Here is a 19,104-nt window from a genome sequence, read left to right as displayed (position 1 = left end):
AGTCTTGAATAGACTAAGAATGAATGAGCCACAAGCTGAAGGGGGTCCCAGATCCCAGTTCAGAGGTGAGAGAGAAGACAGGCCCGGTTAGGGGGTTGTTGAAAGGACCTGGGAGAAGTGTCAGGGGCAGGGAGAAGACCCCTTCTGGACCACATGGCAGCAGGCAGGGACCTGCCTTTAGCTGGAGCTCAGGATGTGGCCCAGTCCCTGGGGGGCCGTGTCTGGCAGCCCCGCCCGCTGACACACTGAGCTCCCCACATCTGGATTATCCATCTGCTGAGTCACACACGCCTGCGGGGTGCCTGCGAGCTGACGTGTTCCGTGGGCTCACACCTCTGCTGCGGTGACAGACGGCAATCCTGCGTCTGGAGTCTGGGACTCCACAGCCAAGCTTATTAAAACCAATCAGACCCCAAGAGAGAAAGCCACAGTGGTCGCCTGCCAAGAGGGTACCCAGAAGCCACCAGATGATCCCATTCCCGACTTTGCTTTTAGTAACAGTAAGGGAGCCAACCTTTGCTAACTCAGGACGGCTTCTTGTCCAGCAACACAAGATGCAGCTGAACGGAGATGCTACTGCTGGAGGGCATCACACACTGTGCAAAGATTTTGGGATCAGAGGACCCAAGTTCAAGTCTTGGCTCTGCCACTGAGGCCCCCAGTCAAGAAGGCAGGGCCCTGCTGCACCTGTGTCCTTATAAGAAGAGATACTGGAGAGCAAGTGCGCTCCTTGCCGTCCTCCCCTCCCCACTCCCACCCATCCACGGGAGGACCCAGTGAGAAGTCAGCAGTCTGTGAGCCAGCAAGAGGGCCCCTGCCAGAGCCCAGCTATGCCACACCCGATCTCAGACGTCCAGCCCCCATAATCGTGAGAAAAGCCAGCTCTGTGGTTAAGAAACGGCACCCAGGCCATGGTATTTTGCTGTGACAGCGCGAGCAGACTAGGGCACTCCCTTCGGCTTGCTTAGGACGGCCTCAGCCCTAGGAGGCCAAGCTGGGGGGCCTCATGTCTGAACAGGCCTGTGCAGATCTGCCTGTGGTAGCTGGACCAGGAGGGCTGCCAGCCAGGAGCTGCCAGGGCCCTGCGGCTGAGGCTCAGATCCTCGTCGGCACCCTGCTCGGCCAGGAGAAGGGAGTCTCCCCAGGACAGCCCTTGGACCCTGAGCCTGACACTCCTCCAGGGTAGTATGCTTCAGGGGCCCTCCAAGGAGAACAGGCCTGACCCTGGGGGATGCGCAGGGGATTCCCTGAGGCCTCTCCTCAGTGTGGGGGTGAGGGAGTGGGCGGGTTTTGGGGGAGTCTGTGTGTGAGGAGGCAAGGCCCTAACAAGGGCACCACTGATGGCACTGCAGGGGGTTAGGGCATTCTACACACTCACAAGCACTTCCGCCAGCGTCTCCTCCTGCGGAACAAACAACCCCAACCCTAGAAGAGGCAGCAGTGAACATTCCCAGCTTACAGACGGGCAGGCAGACCCCGGCAGGGCCATTTCCTGGCCTTGGGTAGCAGTGACAAGATTTCAGTGCAGTCCTGGGGCCCCCAGTCCAGTGTTCTCTCCCCTCTGCTGCAGCTTCTCAGAGGCATGCAAAGAGCCACAGGGTAAAGTGGGCAGGAGGGCGCTGGGAGCCGTGCACCGTCCCATCCCCTCAAGGCTGGGAGGTGGGGCAGGAGGAGCCATGTGCCCAGCAGGCAGGGAGGCAGAAAGTTCCCCACGGGGCAATATGAGAGTTGGGCTGGGACGGAGGCAAACAGGAATCCAGAAGATACAGGACAAGGCTTACCCAGAGACTAGGGGCCTCCCACTTTGGTAGAAGCAGGGGAGGCTTTGAAGAAGACCTGGGGCAGGGGTGAAGAGGCAGAGGAGTGCTTTTCCCACAGGCGCATTGCAAGCCTATGGCTGGAAATGTATTCTGGGAGACAGTAGGAGCCACAGAAGGTTATTGAGCAGGGAGTGGACCCTGTGCCAGGGGCTATGGGATAAAAAGACAGCTGGTCTCTGTCCATTCACTTTTTTTTTTTTTTTTTTTTTTTTTTTTTTTTTTTTTTGACAGGCAGAGTGGACAGTGAGAGAGAGAGACAGAGAGAAAGGTCTTCCTTTTGCCGTTGGTTCACTCTCCAATGGCCGCCGCTGCAGCCGGCGCACCGCGCTGATCCTGGCAGGAGCCAGGAGCCAGGTGCTTTTCCTGGTCTCCCATGGGGTGCAGGGCCCAAGCACCTGGGCCATCCTCCACTGCACTCCCTGGCCATAGCAGAGAGCTGGCCTGGAAGAGGGGCAACCGGGACAGAATCCGGCGCCCCAACCGGGACTAGAACCCGGTGTGCCGGCGCCGCAAGGTGGAGGATTAGCCTATTGAGCCACGGCGCCGGCTTGTCCATTCACTTTCTACTCACTTCACTTATATTGAGAGTCTCCCTTGGACCAGGCCCTGGAAACCCTGACTATAGCTAAGACCTGGCTTCTGACCTCTGACCTCCAGGAGCTCACAGGCCCAGGGGCTGTGTGTTCCATGCACATCTGGTCTTTGTCTCAGGGAAACTTCTGCAGAGGGGAGAAGGCCTTTGAGCAGCCGCTCCAGGTTGTGTCTCTAATGGCCCAAGGCCAGGACAGCTCCCAGGGAGATCTGGGCAATCAGAGCTTGGGGGTCAGGGAGCCAGGAGTGTGGGGTATGAGGATAGCAGTGCCCACTGCAGTCCAGGGCTCTGGGAACCTGGGCCTTCTCCCCATGCTTCAGAGAACTTTCTAGAAAGTGAGTGAATGGCTCTTCAGACCAGCTGCCATGGAAGCTCCAAGTGGAGGGATGGCTGACTTTACAATGGCCAAGGCCCTAGCTGGCTCCCCCACCCACAGCCCAACAGACTTTTACACAAAGACGCCACCACGTCATGTGGCTGAGCTTGGGGTACCACATCTCCACGGGAAACCTGGCCTGCGACTGCAGGACAGGGTGGACAGACCGCATCATCCGGGCACACAGACAGTCGCGGACTGGCAGAGAGCTCCCCATGCAGCTGTCGGCCGGCGCAGGAAAAACGCGCCTCTCACACCCGGTTCCCAAGGCTAATTCTTAGCCATCTGCTGACCCCACACAGTCGCGCACAGCCACGTACAAAGCTCAAAATTTGCTGTTCACGGCATCCTTGGACATCCTCTCACAGCGATGAGGTCACTGTGCCGTTAGTTCCAGACACACTTGAAGTGAGAAAAGGAACAGCACTGAAAAGCGCCAAAGGCATAATCCAGATGTGAATCGGGATATGTGTGTGTGTGTGTGTGTGTGTGTGTGTGTATGCGCGCGCGCGCTGGGCGGGAGGAGACATAAGGCTGGAAGGACAAAGAGCTGCCTGTGTTTGGAAGGGCCCATGAGGATTTCTTAGAAGTTCTGCAGCCATCGTTAGTGAGCTCTTGATTGTCACAGCAGAGAGGGACAGAGGAGGGGTACGCATCATGTAAGATGATAGAGAACCGCAACACACCCATGAACCCCCTCGCTTCCGGCACTGGGCGCAGTCAAACGTAGACGCAACACAACACAGCCACCTCCTTCTGCACCCCGGCCCCCAGTCCTTCCCCGCGCTGGCAGCAGCAGCAGTCTGGGAGCAGCGGGGCAGGGAGCCACCAGCAAGCCGTAACTTGGATAACCCCACGCAGCAGTCTGTCCCAGACCTGGGTAAGATTTTTCTCCCAGGCGGCACGGAGAGGCACACCCAGCTGTGCAGTCAGCTCGTCTGCCCGTGTGAGCAGATGACTTAAAAAGCTGGGTGAGCTGGGTTGTGGCCACAGTCGTACCCGTGCCCAGGGAACTTGGGCCTTGAGCCAGGAAGACAGCAGGACAGGGAAAGAAAATTACAGTCCTTTCCCTCCATTTCTGACCCTGTCACTCAAGATGACTACTTTTCAATTCCTTATCTTGGTCTACTTGGCAACACAAATGCAGGGCAGCAAACTCCGCAGCACTTCTGCGTGAAGGAAAGAAGGGGGTTTGGGAGTCTTTTTATTTTTTTAATGGAGACAGGAGTTGGGACCAGCTGCAAAGAAATGCAAGCCCCAGACACAAGGCTGCCGATGTCACCGGTGCTGCCAGATGGCCGGGTTCAGGCGGCAGGGAAAGGATGGCCTCTCCTTCCAGAGCTGACATTGGCATCACACAGGCAGAGTTCGTGTGTACTCATTTTAACTAGTCGGCCACCTCAGTGTCTTGACCTATTCTGAGCTGCAGCTTCTTTAGCTGTCACCAGCAGAGACAGTGCTTGCACGTGGCACAGTGCCTGGCACATGGCCAGTAGTTCATCAGCGGTCCATGTGACTATTCTTGGGCATTGCTGGCTGCCTGGGGGTAGAGCGGAGTTGAGGACTGCAGCTCTGGGTGGGCTGGTTGGTCCAGTGGTTAAGATGCTGGGTAAGGTGTCCACTTCTCATTTAGAGCACTTGGGTTGGATACCCTGCTCTGCCTCTTAACTCCAGCTTCCTGCTAATGTGTCCCCTGGTGGCTCAAGTGCTTGAGTTCCCGCCCCCCACCTGGGAGACCTGGATTGCATTTTGGGCACCTGGCTTTGGCCCTGCCCAGTCCCAGCTGTCATGGGGATTTAGGGAGTGAACCCACAGATGTGGGAGTTCTCTCTCTCTCTCTCTCTCTCTCTCTCTCTCTCTCTCACTCTGCCTCTTAAATAAACACATTAAAAATGAAAAAAAGAAAAAGAAAGAACTAGGGCTCTGTCCAGCTGCAGACCAACAGCGAGGCAGACTGGAAATGGCCAAAAACCACTGCAAGGACTGGAGGAAAGAAACTGGGTGGCAGGGGGAGAAGCTGCCACTAGGGCTCGCTTGGTTAAGAGATGTAGCCACACACATTCTACCGAGGCAGGCACACGCCTGGGGCCAGCAGCGTCCCCACATGCCCGGAACCCCTGTGCCCCCATGCACTCACTTGCACAGGTCTTGCCATCACTGCGTAGCACGTGCCCCTCCGGACACTGGCAGGCGAAGGATCTGTCTGTGTTGACGCAGGAGTACTCACAGCCGTGGTCGCTCAGCAGGCAGTAGTCCACCCCTGCAAAACCAAAGCCACGTGAGGGCCCTGGGTGACAAGGATGGAACCAAGCACCCCCGAAGCCTCGCAGTGCCCACCACACCCTGGGGCTCTAGAGACGAGGGCAGAGGGAAGCCCTGTGCACTCGTGTGCACGATTCACTCCTCGGGTCAGCCTGTCCCTGCGAGAGCGTGGGGAGGGGACTCACGGGAGCAGGTCTTGAGGTCCTCGTTGATGAGGAAGCCTTCTGAGCACTGGCAGACGAAGGACTCCTCCGTGTTCAGACACAGCTGCTCACAGCCGTGGTCCTGCTGCGCACAGTGGTCCACCCCTATGTGGGTCACATACACAAAAACGTCAAAGAACCAGGTGGGGTGGGGGTCACGTGCCACTGGCCACAGGGACTGCAAACCAAACCCTCCCAGAGGCCGTAGGATCTCCAGGGGAGGTTTCACTCCATCCACAGCACTGGCTGCTCTGAAAAATCAGCCGAGCTTGCTTTCCTTGCCATCTCCCTGTTTGAAGAGTAAGGTGCACGCAACGCTAGGGATTGGACAGTGCTGTCCCTGGCGCTGAGGACAGCGGCACTTGGCGCCAGGGCCTTGGCACGCAGAACCTGCCAGCTCAGGGCAGAGCTGGGAGCAGGTGCAAGTCCCACCGCACCAGGAGGAAGTGAGGCTCGGGGAGGGCAATGCACACAGCCGGCTGGTAGAGTGCTGCTTAGGTAGGAGGGTTCCGGCCTAAACCCTGCCTCTTCTAGTGCCAGGCTCGGACAGCCAGACCTCTGTGCCCTGGTTTCCTGAACTGAGACACCAGCCGCATCGTGGTGCCTTCCCCTGGATGGGAATGTGGCTAGAGGAGTCAATCCTTGGAAGGCCTCCGGGACTGGAGCTGGCGAGCAGCAGCCGCCTCATGAACGCTTATTATTATCAAGTAGTGCTGAGTAAGAATTTATTGTATAATTTCATTCTCTTTAGAAGTAGAAAAGAAAAAGGGTTTTTGTTTTGTTTTGCTTTGCTTACCCCTATCATCAGGACATCCAGATTCAGAAAACAAACCGGAGCCTAGGCCTGCTTGGGTGGCCCGTTCTGGCACCCGACCACTGCACAGCTGGTCCCTGGGCCGGGAGCACAAAGGCCAGCGATCACACAGCTGTGATGGACAGGTCCCCCTGGGCGGCCCTGCGGGCTGCCTTCCAGATTTCCTTGATGGAGAAAAGGCAACCCCAGAGACTGGACAGATACTGAAGGCCTTATGTGGGGCCATCGAGTGGGCCTTTTCTCTCCTGCAGGGCCTAGGACTAGAGCCTTCTGGAACATTCCATGGGTGGATGTCCCCCACTGCCAGCACTCGCATGCTCTTGGGAGCCACATCCCGCTTCTGCCACTTGCTGGTCACAGGACCCCAGGAAAGTGACTTGGGCTTTCCATGCACAATTTCCCCATCTTTAGGAATAAGGGCTGTGGTGAGGATGAGCAAGTTAGGGCACGGGAAGTGCTCCCAGCAGTGCCTGCATAGGGCGAGAGCCTTCTGAACACCTGTTGTCCCTGTAACTTGGGCTTCCTGAGTCTGCAAGACACAAGATCTGGGCTTTCCCAGAGGACACCTAGGCAGAAATGGTCCAGCCTTTGAGCTCCTCTAAGCTCCCTAAGGCATGCTGGTGGACCCTGACTATTGGTGTAGCCTAGGTGGGCTCCACTGGGTCATGCCCAGCCTGTCCTGGGTTACCTGCCAGGGCGAACAGCAGGCAGACCCCCACACCATTAGAGAAAGGCAGGACTCGCATGGGTTCATCAGTGGCAGGGAGTCTCCTGCTCCCTGTGGGGTTCTCATGGGGCTCAGACACATCTGGAGGTGAATCACAGGACGCACTCACTTTGGCTGCCACTTCCCAGCCCAGAAGCCCTTGGGCCTCTGATACTGTCTTTAGAAAGCCTAGTGAGGCCCTCTGTCCCCTGGGGCTCCTGCAGGGGAGCGAGAGTTCCTGAGGACGCGTCTACCTCCTGCTTCATCTGTGAAACTGCCCCTCCTGGCAGTCTGGGGTCCAAGCGCTCAACAGCTGCACTGTTCCCGCTCACAGTCTACGTCTGTCTCCACAGCCAGAGCAGATGTGTGGCTCGCCGGGCGGGCTTCCCCACAAAGGGCCCCTTCTGCATGGCCATGCTCCCTGGGGCCCCTGTTCCCAGCAGGCTGGGGTCACAGGGATCCCTCACAGCGCCCGTGCGCCCCCACCCCTGCTGTGCCTCATACATAGAGCGCCACGGCCCCCTCCAGCTGGCACAGCCTGCAAGTTCCCATGTGCTTACATCACCGAGCGGAGCTCTGCTGTGGCTCCGACACAACACAACTAAGAAAAGCCAAAGCCTTCACAGAAAGTCCCACGCTCCTCAGCGCTGCCCCTGGAGCCCACGGCCTTCCAAGGCCTGGCCCTTCCAGCCTCTGGTCCCAGCCCAGGGCTGGGTGCTGGTCACTGTGACAGGTTCCAGGACATGAGTGGTTATCCCGGCTTGAGCAGGTAGCCTGCACCAGGACTAAGAGGTTGAAATGGGCCGTGGTGCCCCGAGCCGTGCTGGGGTATCAAGAACATTATCATCTCAGGTGGGAAGTCGAGGCTTGCTCACACACCTAGTAGATGGCAGAGCCTACATTTGATAGCAGGCCTGTCTGACTGAAATCAGCCAAAACTTCGTGTCCACCCCCTCAACAGTAAATAATATTAGCTAACACTTACTAGTGTTTGTGCCAGGCGGCACTGTTCTAAGTGACGTACATCTAACGATTCTCTTAATCGTCATCATCCAAATTTTGAAGGAATAGTAGTAGAAATCTTCCCACTTGATGGATGATGGAACCAAGGGAAGGGAAGGCCCACAATGCCCATGGGAAACCCGGAAGTGCCTGGTTGCTGGGGAACCGGGGGCTGTGCATGGAGCCCGCGCCCCACGACCCCTGCCCGGGGTGCACACTCACGGCTGCAGGTCTTGCCGTTGGGGTCCAGGCTGTAGCCCCGGCGGCAGCGGCAGTAGAAGCTCTCCTCTGTGTTGACGCATTCGTGCTCACAGCCCGGCTTGTTCAGAGCGCAGTAGTTGATCCCTGAGGGGAGAGAGGACAGCCCCTCCTCAGACTCTGGACTTCTCCCATGAGCCTCTCTGGTGAGAGCTGGAAGGTGCTGCCTGCCCAGGTGGCTCAGGACAGCAAACAAGGGCGTGGCCTGAGGGCGAGGGCCCAGTGTGGGCGGTGCAAGGGGCTGAGGATGCTGGAGTGGCAGAACCAGAGGGGGCTGGGCCTTGCCAGACACAGAATGGCGCGGGGGAGACTCTGGCTAGGTGGCTGGGGCCGGGAGTGCCGGTGGCGGTGGCAAGGCCGGGCTGTGCCTTCCAGAAGAAGGCCTTGCAGTGGAAGGGAGAAGACAGGTGAACTTCAGTGAAGGTTCAGAAGTTGAAGGCTCTTCAGGACACAGAGAAATCAGGTGCTGTTCTCAGGGAGCTGCGTGAAAAGAGGAATCCAGACCAGAAGCGTCCCTGTGGATTCTCCCACATCAGTCTTGCCCGGCCGTGATGGCCCAACACTGAGCTGAGTGGATGGCCAAAGAGCAGAAGGCTGGGGGGAGGCCCTACTTCTCAGAAAGATGGCAAAGCTGAGAAAGTCCAGCAAGTCTGTTCCTCAAGTCAGTGTGTCTGTAGCGACCTCTGACAGTAACCTCGGACAGCACGAGGCAGAATAAACAAAAGCTCACCTTGGGGCCAGCGCCATGGCTCACTTGGTTAATCCTCCGCCTGTGGTGCCCGCATCCCATATGGGCAATGGGTTCTAGTCCTGGTTGCTCCTCTTCCAGGCCAGCTCTCTGCTGTGGCCCGGGAAGGCAGTGGAGGATGGCCCAAGTGCTTGGGCCCTGCACCCGCATGGGAGACCAGGAAAAAGCACCTGGCTCCTGGCTTCGGATCGGCAAAGCGCCAGCCATGGCGGCCATTTTTGGGGTGAACCAATGGAAGGAAGACCTCTCTCTCTCTCTCTCTCTCTCTCTCTCACTGTCTATAAGTCTACCTATAAAAAAAAAAAAAAAAAAAGCTGACCTTACAAAACAGCCAGCTACTTAGGGAAGTCCAAATGCTTAATCTTGCTCTGGGGAGAGTTCGACAGCTTCAGAATCATGAAACCGGAGGTGCCACGGCTGCAACACTGCCCCGGGAGGCTGCAGTTCTGTCCTCCAGGAGTAAGCTCCCCCCATCATCTGCCAGCAGCTGGAAGCTGCATCATAACCAGTAGCGGGGAGCAATCCCTTTCCTGGTAGAAAGTTCTAACCACACACGCATAGCGGGCTAGTAAAAGCAAATCAGATGAGCTTGTGGAGGGCCTTTGTGAGACTGGTGTCGGGGGAAAGGCCATTACTGACATCACTGGCCGGGCTGGATCCGTTTGACTGCACACCATTGTTCTTTTCCTGGGGACGTGGCAGACACTGCTGGTTGTCTTGCCAACAACCATTATCCCACAACCTCCAAGGCATGAATCATGGCTGATCTAAGTCAGTCTGGCAACCATGTTCCCTTTTGTAAGAGGTTGGTCTAAGGGTGGGGATGTGCCCTAGTTCTTGCTATGAAAGCATAAAGTTTACTGGGGTCCCCAAAGAAAAACCTTCCTTCTTGAAAAGACAAAGGTGTCTGAAGAGATAGATATGACTTTCTGTCCTCTTTCTCTTCTGCCTTTGAGAAGAGTAGTATAAAGATATGATGCATGGTGCTGCAGCAGCTGTTTTGTAGCCATGAGGTGACAAGCCTGAGGATAAAAGTCAACATGCTTTGCCAAAGTAGGACAGAAAGAGTCTGGGTTCTCAAAAGCATCACTGAGTCACTGAGTCAACCCTGGGACCAACCATCTCTGACCTTGTTAGGTAAAAAGTAAACGTCCTTGTGACTTTAATTGGATTTTCTGTTTTCTGTGACCATAAAGCATCATAACTAATCCAAGGGGAAAGATTGGAAACCATAAAGTAACAGAATGGTCGCATTTTTATTTACCCCCAAAAATTATCTGAGGAAGCTCACATATACAAATCAGCTGATGACCTGACACAGATCCCGCTCTTGCTTCACTGGCTCCCCTGGCCCTGGCTAACTTCTACCTCCCTCCACGGGCAGCCCGATAGCACTGCCTCACCCTCCGGGACCTCTGGGCTGAGCTCAGTTTTTTCTACAGGGCCTGGCCTCTCTTTCACAGCACTCATCACCATCGGTGGTTTCGAAGCATTTTTGGTTTGAGGGATGCTTCGATACCTGTTTCTCTCACTAGACCACGAGTTTCAGGTTTTTTTGTGTGTGTGTGTTTCTCGCCATTCAGGGCAGTCCAAAAGCAACATCAAGAATGATAACTGCGTTTCTCAAGCATCTGCTCAAGCTAATGGGGTCAGTCCCGCGTGGGATGCTGCCCTGGGGCCCCTCCTAGGCAGCCAGGCCAGCCCCGGATTCTGTGCTTGGCATCACAGCCACAATAACTCATGCCTTAAACCCACGACAACACTCTCCAGGCAGAGTAACTGCCCAGATGGGGAGAAAGGCCAAATCCTAGCCAAGAGCCGTTTCTTCTGCAGGATTCTGGATTGAATTTTTTAATTTTCAGTTTAATTTGATGACATCAAATTCCTTTGAAAAATAGATTTCTTATTAGATTTGAAAATAGCCCACATCCATCATCTACCAACCTCACACTAAATGCAAACAGCTCTACCCTGAGCTCAAGATTTGTGAGGCTCGGATCACTACAGAGACCTCAGACTCCTGATAACAACTTCCAGATTTGAAACCCCATTTCTTCCTTCCCTCTTCCATGGAAGGCTCTGGAGAGGCCGTGAGCACTCACTTCCGTGTACAGCTGTCTGCCATAACCATCCATCGCGAGCTTCGAGTCAGTGGCAGCTCTGGGAGGCTAACCTCAGGGAGCAGGGAGGGGCTCACAGCAGACAACGGAAAATGTGGCAGTCCGGCAAGGCGCTGGGAGGAGGGCTGGCGAGGACACTGGCTTCGGGGAACAAGTTCCATTTTGCTTGGATGCAAACGTGGGGCACCTGGCTAGAGAGGACATGCAGCCATGACCACTGACTCTCCATGAGTGAGTGTTAGGGACCCTGCCCGGCGTCCCGGCCTGCAGCAGTCCCATCAGTGCGAGCCAATTTGTGGTGGCCAAACCACTCCCAGATGGCTGCTTCCTCTCTACTCGCTCTGGTGTGCTCAGCCCCCCTCCTCCCTTGATGATGGACCGAGCATTGCCTCCACGCTTCTCTAGTTCCAAGCAGGCAGGGTGTGCAGGGAGGGAGTGCCCGAGGGCCAGGGGGGCCTCAGATGATTGGTAGGACATGCAGAGCTTCAGGCAGATCTCCTCTACGCATGGCCACATGCCTAACTTACCCCCACCCCCATCTCAGCCCCACTCCCCAGTTAACACACAATGAAGCTTGCAACCCGAATGAGTGTCTGAGTTGAACCAGACCTAATTATCCCCTCCACGAAATGGCTCTGGGGCCACAAATGAGTCCTCCTGCGAGTGATTTTCCCTGGTGCGATCCGCCCCTGACATACTCACCCCTAGAAAGAGGTGTAAATAGCAGAGAGAGGAGTGACCAGGCCAGAAAAGCCAGCCCTCCCACACCCTGAGGCATGTGTGGTCTCACGGAAACTATTCCATGTAATTCTTTAATTCTTTTCATATTGTGATTGCTCTCAATTAAAATTCCCATTCAGTGCCTGTGCGTTTCCAGGGTTTATATGCAGGCAAGGCGGTGGGAAATATCTCTTCTAGGAGAAGAAGCTCAGTTGCGAAATAGAGGCCATGCAGCCATGTGCCAACACAGGAGGGTCAGCACTTACTAGAATGAGCATGTATGTCAGTCTGTGCTGTAAACAGTGTCACCTGTCTGGACCCAGCTGTACAGCCCACTGGGCTTTTCAAAAAGCAAGTACAGTGCGACCTCTGAAAACGCAGTCCTGCATGCTGACCCCTGCTGTACACACTGCCGGGAAGAAGTGGGTGACGGAGCACGTGGGGGATACAGCCCTAAATGGAAGCTCTGGAGAGTTCTGATGGATATCGTCAGGAGAGCACAAACAATCCGGCATGTCTAAATTCACAAAATCCACAGCTTGCCTGCTAACAGGCCACCTTTCTAAGGAGATGGAAGTACTCAAGTAACAGTTGCAATTTCTCCAGATGCTACATCTCAGAGAGATTCACTTACTCCCCCATTCGTCCATTCAGCACACATCCTGCTGCACTGATGCACACCAAGCACTCTTTGAGCTGTTGGGGATGGAGCAAGGAGAAGCAGGCCAACACCTCTGTCCTGTGGGCCTCCCCCTTTGGGGTCTGTGCTCTGGGTCCCGGTCAGGCCTCTTGTGTGCCAGATGCAGGCATGTGGGCTACCCAGAACATCCTCACTATCCTCCGGCTGACACCCAGCACCCTTGAATGTGCTGGGGTACCCCCAGTCTCGTCTTCCTTCTTCCTTCCAACCAAAGAGGACAGAGCTGTGATGTCCCATCTCCTGGCAGCCACTGAGTGTCTGATCTCGAAGGATGGAAACAATCACCCTCTTTTGCCTCCTGTCTATGGGCTCAGCCTCTTCTGCCTCCAAATCCCAAACACACACTGTGGGCTAAGGAAGAGTGCATCATCATTTCCAAAAGGTGGGAGTGTCAAGTGTGGGTGGGCCCTGCCTTTGCTCAGTGACTCTGGTCAGATCCAGGGGATTCACTCTTGAAAACTCATTCCCATAATAGGCTGTAATACAACAGAAAGCAAGCCCGGAGGAGGCTCGAGTGAGCCAAAAGCAATAGAAAAGGGCAGTGTGATGCTGGGAGACCCAAATGCTGAGTCCGTCTTGGCTGTGGTTTGCAAGGAAAGGACGAGTAGGTGGAGGAGTGCTTAGTGGGACAAGGCTTCCCCAGCACCCAGCGAGACTCACGGCGGCACGTCTTCTTGTCTGGATTCAGGGTGAAGCCCCTCAGGCAGCGGCAGGTGTAGGAGTGGTCTGTGTTGACACACTCGTGCTGACAGCCGTGATTAAGCGAGGCGCAGTAGTCTATCTCTGCAAAGAAGGAAAAGCGTGGGACTGCTGAACAGGACGAGAAAGCTAGCACAGGAGAACCGAGGGACTCCCAGTCTTGCTTTTTCCTAACCAGGTGAGATCTCAGGACCCCCGAGACTTCTGACATGAAGAGCTCTCTCAATAGAGCTGTTCCCAGGCTTAGGGATACGGCCAACGCCCTAGGACCCAGACCTTTTTAGACACATTACAAAATGTTTTGCAACAAATTAATTTGTGAACATGCTTTCCTTGTCTTGGTTCATACACACTGGCTGTTGTTTGCCAGATTACAGGCTGGGAAGAGAGCGTTTAGTGTTTAATGGAATGGATGCAAATAAAAACATTCCCGAAGTCAAACTCCAAACCACCTCAACTCCTCAAGCCTGGAGCCAAACAGTAGGATGAAGAATCATACTCTGGGAGAAATAAACACTCAGATCCAACCCCACCCCCGCCACCTCCCTGAAGGCAAGTGCACAGAATCGGAGCTTTCAACTCAAGATTTCCATCAGAGAAGGATATGATTTTGAGGATACACTAAACCAAGATATTCAGGAAAAAAAGCGGGTTTCAAGGAACTTATAATGGAATTTTGCTTCTGTATCTTTCAGTATGGAAAGAGACTGTCCTAATGGAGGGTCTGAGTGACTTATTTTGCTATAGTGGAAATTGGACACATTGGTTAAATTATTTGACATTTAAGTGGCTTTTAAGAAGTCTGTTTTGATAAGGGTTTTTTTTTTGTTTTTTTTTTTTGTTTGTTTGTTTGTTTTTTTTTTTTTAGAGGGAGACAGAGACAGAGAGATCTTCCATCTGCTAGTTCACTCCCCAGATGGCTGCAACAGCCAGGGCTGGGCCAGACCAAAGCCACGAGCCAGGAGTTTCATCTGAGTCTCCCACATGGGTGCAGGGGCCCAAGGACTTGGGCCATTCTCCACTGTTTTCCCAGGCACATTAGCAGGGAGCTAGATTGGAAGTAGAGCAGCCAGGACATGAACCAATACCCAGATGGGATGTTGGCACCACAGGTAGCAGCTTTACCCGGTATGCCACAGTGCCAGGCCCAGTTTGTATTAAGGAACATATTTGTATTATGTATATAATTTTTATAATGATAAGAGGTTTTGGCCTCCATAAGGAAACATACCAAAAAAAGGGAAAAGCATACAATACTCGAAAGGAAAAACAATGAGAAGATGCCAATTTGCCCAGTCTAAAGTCATGGAAATCTTAAACACATAAAAGCGGACAGAGCAGTACAGCAAATTCACATGTAGATTCAAGGGAGTCAATCCATGGCTGTTCTTCTCTCTTCTGTACCCCACCCTCCAGATTCTTGTCCCATAGTACTTTAACGCAAACCCCAGACATTATGTCATCTTATCCATGTTTCATAATGTAGCTTTAAAAGACCAGGACTCTTTAAAAAAAAAAACATAACTGCATTAACCATAATCACATAAAGAGGCACTGAAAAGAACTGTCATTTGGAAACTATCTCAAACTTAGAAAAAATTGCAAATATAATGACAGTACAAGAAACACCTATATGCTCTTTACTCAAATTCACCTAATTGCATTTTCTTGATTATTCAGTCATCTCTCAATTATTTGAGAGCAAATTATCTATGTCTTCATTTTTGTCCCTTAAATACATGGTGAGCTTCCTAAGGGAAAGGATATTCTCTAAAAAAAAAAAAAAAAAAAAAACAACGGAGGGGAGGCATTCTGTTACATAACCACAATGTAGTTATACACATCATAAATTTACATTGATCTACTTTTTTAAAAATTTTATTTATTTATTTGAAAAGCAGAGTTACAGACAGTGAGAGGGAGAGACAGAGAGAATTGGTTCACTCCCCAGATGGCCACAACAGCTGGAGCTATGGCAATCTGAAGCCAGGAGCCAGGTGCTTCCTCCTGGTCTCCCATGTGAGCATAGGGGCCCAAGCACTTGGACCATCTTCTACTGCTTTCCCAGGCCACAGCAGAGAGCTGGATCAGAAGAGGGACAGCCGGGACTAGAACCAGCACCCATATGGGATGCTGGTACTGCAGGTAGAGGATTAACCTATGGCACCACAGGGCTGGCCCCCACTGATACACTTTTAATAATCGATTAGCCAAACTGTAATCCGTCAGTCGATCTAATAATGTTCTTTACAACATTTTCCACCAACCAGGAAGGATCTTGTCCAGGATCAAGGATTGTATTTTGTTTTTGTATCACCCTGCTTCCTTCAATCTAGAACCATGCTACCTGATGTGGCTACTTAAAATACTAAGACTGATTAAAATTAAATTAAGAATTCAGTTCCTCAGTTACACTGGCAGCATCTCAAGTGTCCAATAGCCACATGTGGCTTTTGACTTCTATCTTCCTTTTTAAACATGCTTATTTGTTTTACTTGAAAGGCACAGCAATAGAGAGAGGCAGGTAGAGAAATCTTCCATCTGCTGCTTCATTTAACAAATGCCCACAACAGCCAGGGCTGGACCAGACTAAAGCCAGATGCCAGAAACTCATGCAGGTTTTAGGTTTCTTACAGGGGTTCCAAGCACTTTGGTCACATCTGCTATCTCCCAGAATGCATTAGCAGGAAGCTGGACTGGAAGTGGAAGAACCGGGACTTGGAGTGGCACTCTGAGATGAGATGGGTATATCCCCAGCAGTGGCTTAACCCTCTAGTCACAACAACCCCCCCTAGTCTGCTGCTTTTTAATGCAGAATAGTATTTCATTATATGATTCTACTACAATTTGTTTATCTACTCACCTGCTGCTGGGCATTTGAGATGTTTCTGGATTGGGGCTAGTGTAAATAAGGCAGCTATGAACATTTATGGACAAATTTTTGAGCGGTCATATGCTTTCATCTCTCTTAAGTAGCTAGAGGTAAAATGGTTGAGTCATAAGGTAAATGTATGCTTAACTTCTTAAACAGTCTCACTGAAGCTTATGAGAATTCCATTTGTTCCACAGCCTCATCAGTTGGTAATTTTAGCCATCCTGGTGGACGTGTAATCGTTATGTCATTATGGTTTCACTTTGCATTCTTCTAATGACTAATGCTGTCAGATGTATTTTCCTATGCCCATTTCCTATCTCCATATATTCTTTGGCAAATCTTTAGTTCATTTTTATTGCGTTGTTTATCTCTTTTTAGTGGTGATCATTGTTGCAGCGGTTCAGATACCACTTAGGAAATAGCCATCCCATATGAGAGTGCTCTTGGGTCCCAGCTCTGCTTCACACCAATGCACACCCTGGGAGACAGCAGGTGATGTCTCAAGTACTTGGGTCCCTGCCACTCACAGGGGAGCTAAAGATTGAGTTCCAGCCTCCTGGCTTCAGTCTAGCCTGGTCCTGGCTGTTGCAGGCCTTTGGAGCCCGAAGCAGCAGATGGAAGCTCTCTCTCTGTCCATTTCTCTCTTATTGACTTAAAAAAAAGATTCCTTATACATATATTCTAAGTACAGGTCCTTTGTTGGATATAATGCTTTACAAATATTGTCTCCCAGTCTGTGGTTTGTTTTTTCATTTTAGTAATGGTATATTTTTTTAAAAAAAAATATTTAAAAAAAATAATTTGAAAGGCAGAGTTACAGAGAGAAAGGGAGAGAGACAGATCTTCCATCTGTTGGTTTTCTCCTCAAATGGCCAAAATGGTCAAGGCTGGGCCAGACCAAAGCCAGGAGCCAGGAGCTTCTTCCAGGTCTCCCCACATGAGTGAGGGGTCCAAGCACTTAGGCCATCTTCTGCTTTTTTCTCAGGTGCATTAGCAGGGAGCTGGATTGGAAGTGAAGCAGTCAGGACTCGGACTGGTGCTCTTATGGGATATCAGCAATGCAGGCAGAGGCTTTACCTGCTACACCAGCACTGTGGTGTAGTGGGTAAATGATATCTTTTGAAGAACAAGTATTTTAATTTTAATGAAGTTCAATTTATTGAGTTTTGATTTTTAAACTTTGTATTTTCTCCTGTCCTACTTAGGACACTTTTGCCAAACCCAGGATTATTAAGAGTGCCCATATTTTCTTCTAGAATGTTCATAGTTTTTACTCTGACATTTAAGTTTAAAATCTATTTCAAGTGCATTTTTAAATATGGTGTGAGTTAAGGGTCAATTTCCATTGTTTGTCCCATGGAAATCCAACTGTTGCAGCATTATTTGACTAAGATATTGACCTTTCCTCATTGAATTGTGTTGGCATGTTTATTAAAAATCATTTTGGCTCTGCTTCTGATCCAGTTCCCTGCTGATGTGCCTGGAAAAGCAGCAGAAGATGGCCCAAGTGCTTGGGCCCCTGTCATCCATATCGGAGACCAGGACGGAGTTCTAGGCTCCTGGCTTTAGCTTGGCCCACCCCTGGCCATTGAGGTCATTTGGAGAGTGAATCAGTAGAAGGAAGACTGCTCTCTCCCTTTGTCTTTCTTTGTCACCCTGACTGTCAAAATAAATAAATACATCTTTTTTTAAAAGGCATTAAAAGCAATTTTAAATAGTAAAATACATTTTTATAAAAAGGAAAGAAAAATCATTTCTTCTTGTATGTATGGGACTGTTCCTCTATTTCTGACTCTTTGTTCAAATTTTGACATATACATATGATAGAACATTATTCAGACATTAATGTTTTTGTTAACATATAAAGGATATGCCAAAAAACCTCATGACTTAATGTTATACTGTATGATTTCAACTGTATACAAATATATCAATATGCATACATTTTTTAAAAGTCTGGAGAAAAATGTAGCAAAATTGATACTCACAATGGTTATCTCTGGGTGATGTACTCACAGATTATCTTAAACACTTCTAATGAACCAGTTCTTTACAATGGAACTATATGTCTTTTGTGATCAGAAAAAGTATCAAAAATAAATATACACATTCATAATTGTGAAATCAGTTGCCACGGAAAATAGCAGAAATAATATCGAAGAAGGAGCAGGGTGGGGGGGCAGAGATTTGGGGAAGAAAATAATGGGGAACATTACTGAGAAGTATATATTTGAGTAGTTTCAGATGTCTACATTCCAAAACAAAATACAGGTAGCAAAGTGAGTATAGAGGAGTAACTACAAGCTGACAGCTATTACTGAAATTTGGAGAGAGGGGAACCAAATGGATGACTGTGGACAAGGCGGGTTGCATGTCCTAGGGACCACAGTGCCTCCATCACAGTCTCTCACTGCATCCTAGTCATAGAGGCTTCCCTGAGATTGCTCACTGTTCCTGTCTCAGGACCTTTGCACTTGAGCACTGTTCCCTCTACCTCAAAGATCTCTTGATCTCACCTCCTTAAGGTCTTTGACCTCATGTGACTTCCTTGTCGAGACCTGTAATCTTCTCTTACCCCATTTCAATGAAGTGTAAGCTTCAAGAACGGAGAGTTTTTGTTTTATTTACTGCGGTAAACTCCATGTCTCCCATTATATCTGGCACATAGTAGATCGATGCTTCACAAACATTTGTTTAATGAACAAATGCTTACTGATATTACTCTTAATGGAATGTTTTGTGAGGGCCTCTATGTATAAACAGTGTACAACAAAAAAAAAAAAAAAAAGAAAGAAAGAAAGGAAGAAAGAAAGAAAACAAAAACACTCCACGGAGTCATGAAGAATGGAAGATAGCTCTCAGGCACTGCCTTAAAGCTTCCCCCACGAGGATACTTAAAATCCTCCTAGGAGGACCTCAGCTCAGTGATCCGAATGCTCTGGGTACAGACACTGAGCCAATTACAAACCCATTCAATCATTCTTTTATTCAGCACACATTTCTCCATTGGGCCTGCAAGGCAAGGAGCTCTCTCTAGCAAATTGGTCCAATGCCTATTAAAGTCTAGATAGTTGCGACCACATTTTCCACGCCTGGCTAATCAATGATGTGAAAAAAGTGAGTCTGATATGACTCATTCTTAGTGACCACAAAGAATGCAAGAAGTTCAGTTTGTTCCGTTGAGCTCTAAATGCAAAGAGAGAGATAGC

The 19,104-nt window shown here is 50.9% G+C and overlaps 1 protein-coding gene across 8 annotated transcripts in view; it reads right to left on the bottom strand.

Annotated features, from left to right (window-relative positions):
• MATN2 (matrilin 2) overlaps positions 1-19,104 on the bottom strand; it is a 152,750-nt gene that overhangs the window by 21,101 nt on the left and 112,545 nt on the right. For 5 of the 8 annotated variants that reach the window (XM_089336359.1, XM_089336361.1, XM_089336358.1 and 2 more), the window contains 4 exons: positions 12,982-13,104; positions 7,998-8,120; positions 5,236-5,358; positions 4,926-5,048 (listed from right to left, as the gene is read on the bottom strand). In XM_089336359.1, coding sequence (XP_089192485.1) covers positions 4,926-5,048; positions 5,236-5,358; positions 7,998-8,120; positions 12,982-13,104 — 492 coding nt within the window. The remainder of the gene's footprint in view (positions 1-4,925; positions 5,049-5,235; positions 5,359-7,997; positions 8,121-12,981; positions 13,105-19,104) is intronic. The other 3 variants (XM_089336363.1, XM_089336362.1, XM_089336364.1) reach the window with 1 other exon arrangement.

This window comes from Oryctolagus cuniculus, chromosome 6 (assembly GCF_051225735.1).
Source record: "Oryctolagus cuniculus isolate XC-2025 breed Fujian yellow rabbit chromosome 6, ASM5122573v1, whole genome shotgun sequence".
NCBI classification, from domain to species: domain Eukaryota; kingdom Metazoa; phylum Chordata; class Mammalia; order Lagomorpha; family Leporidae; genus Oryctolagus; species Oryctolagus cuniculus.
Note: the sequence above shows the minus strand (reverse complement) of the source record. Positions and strands in the feature narration are given on the sequence as shown.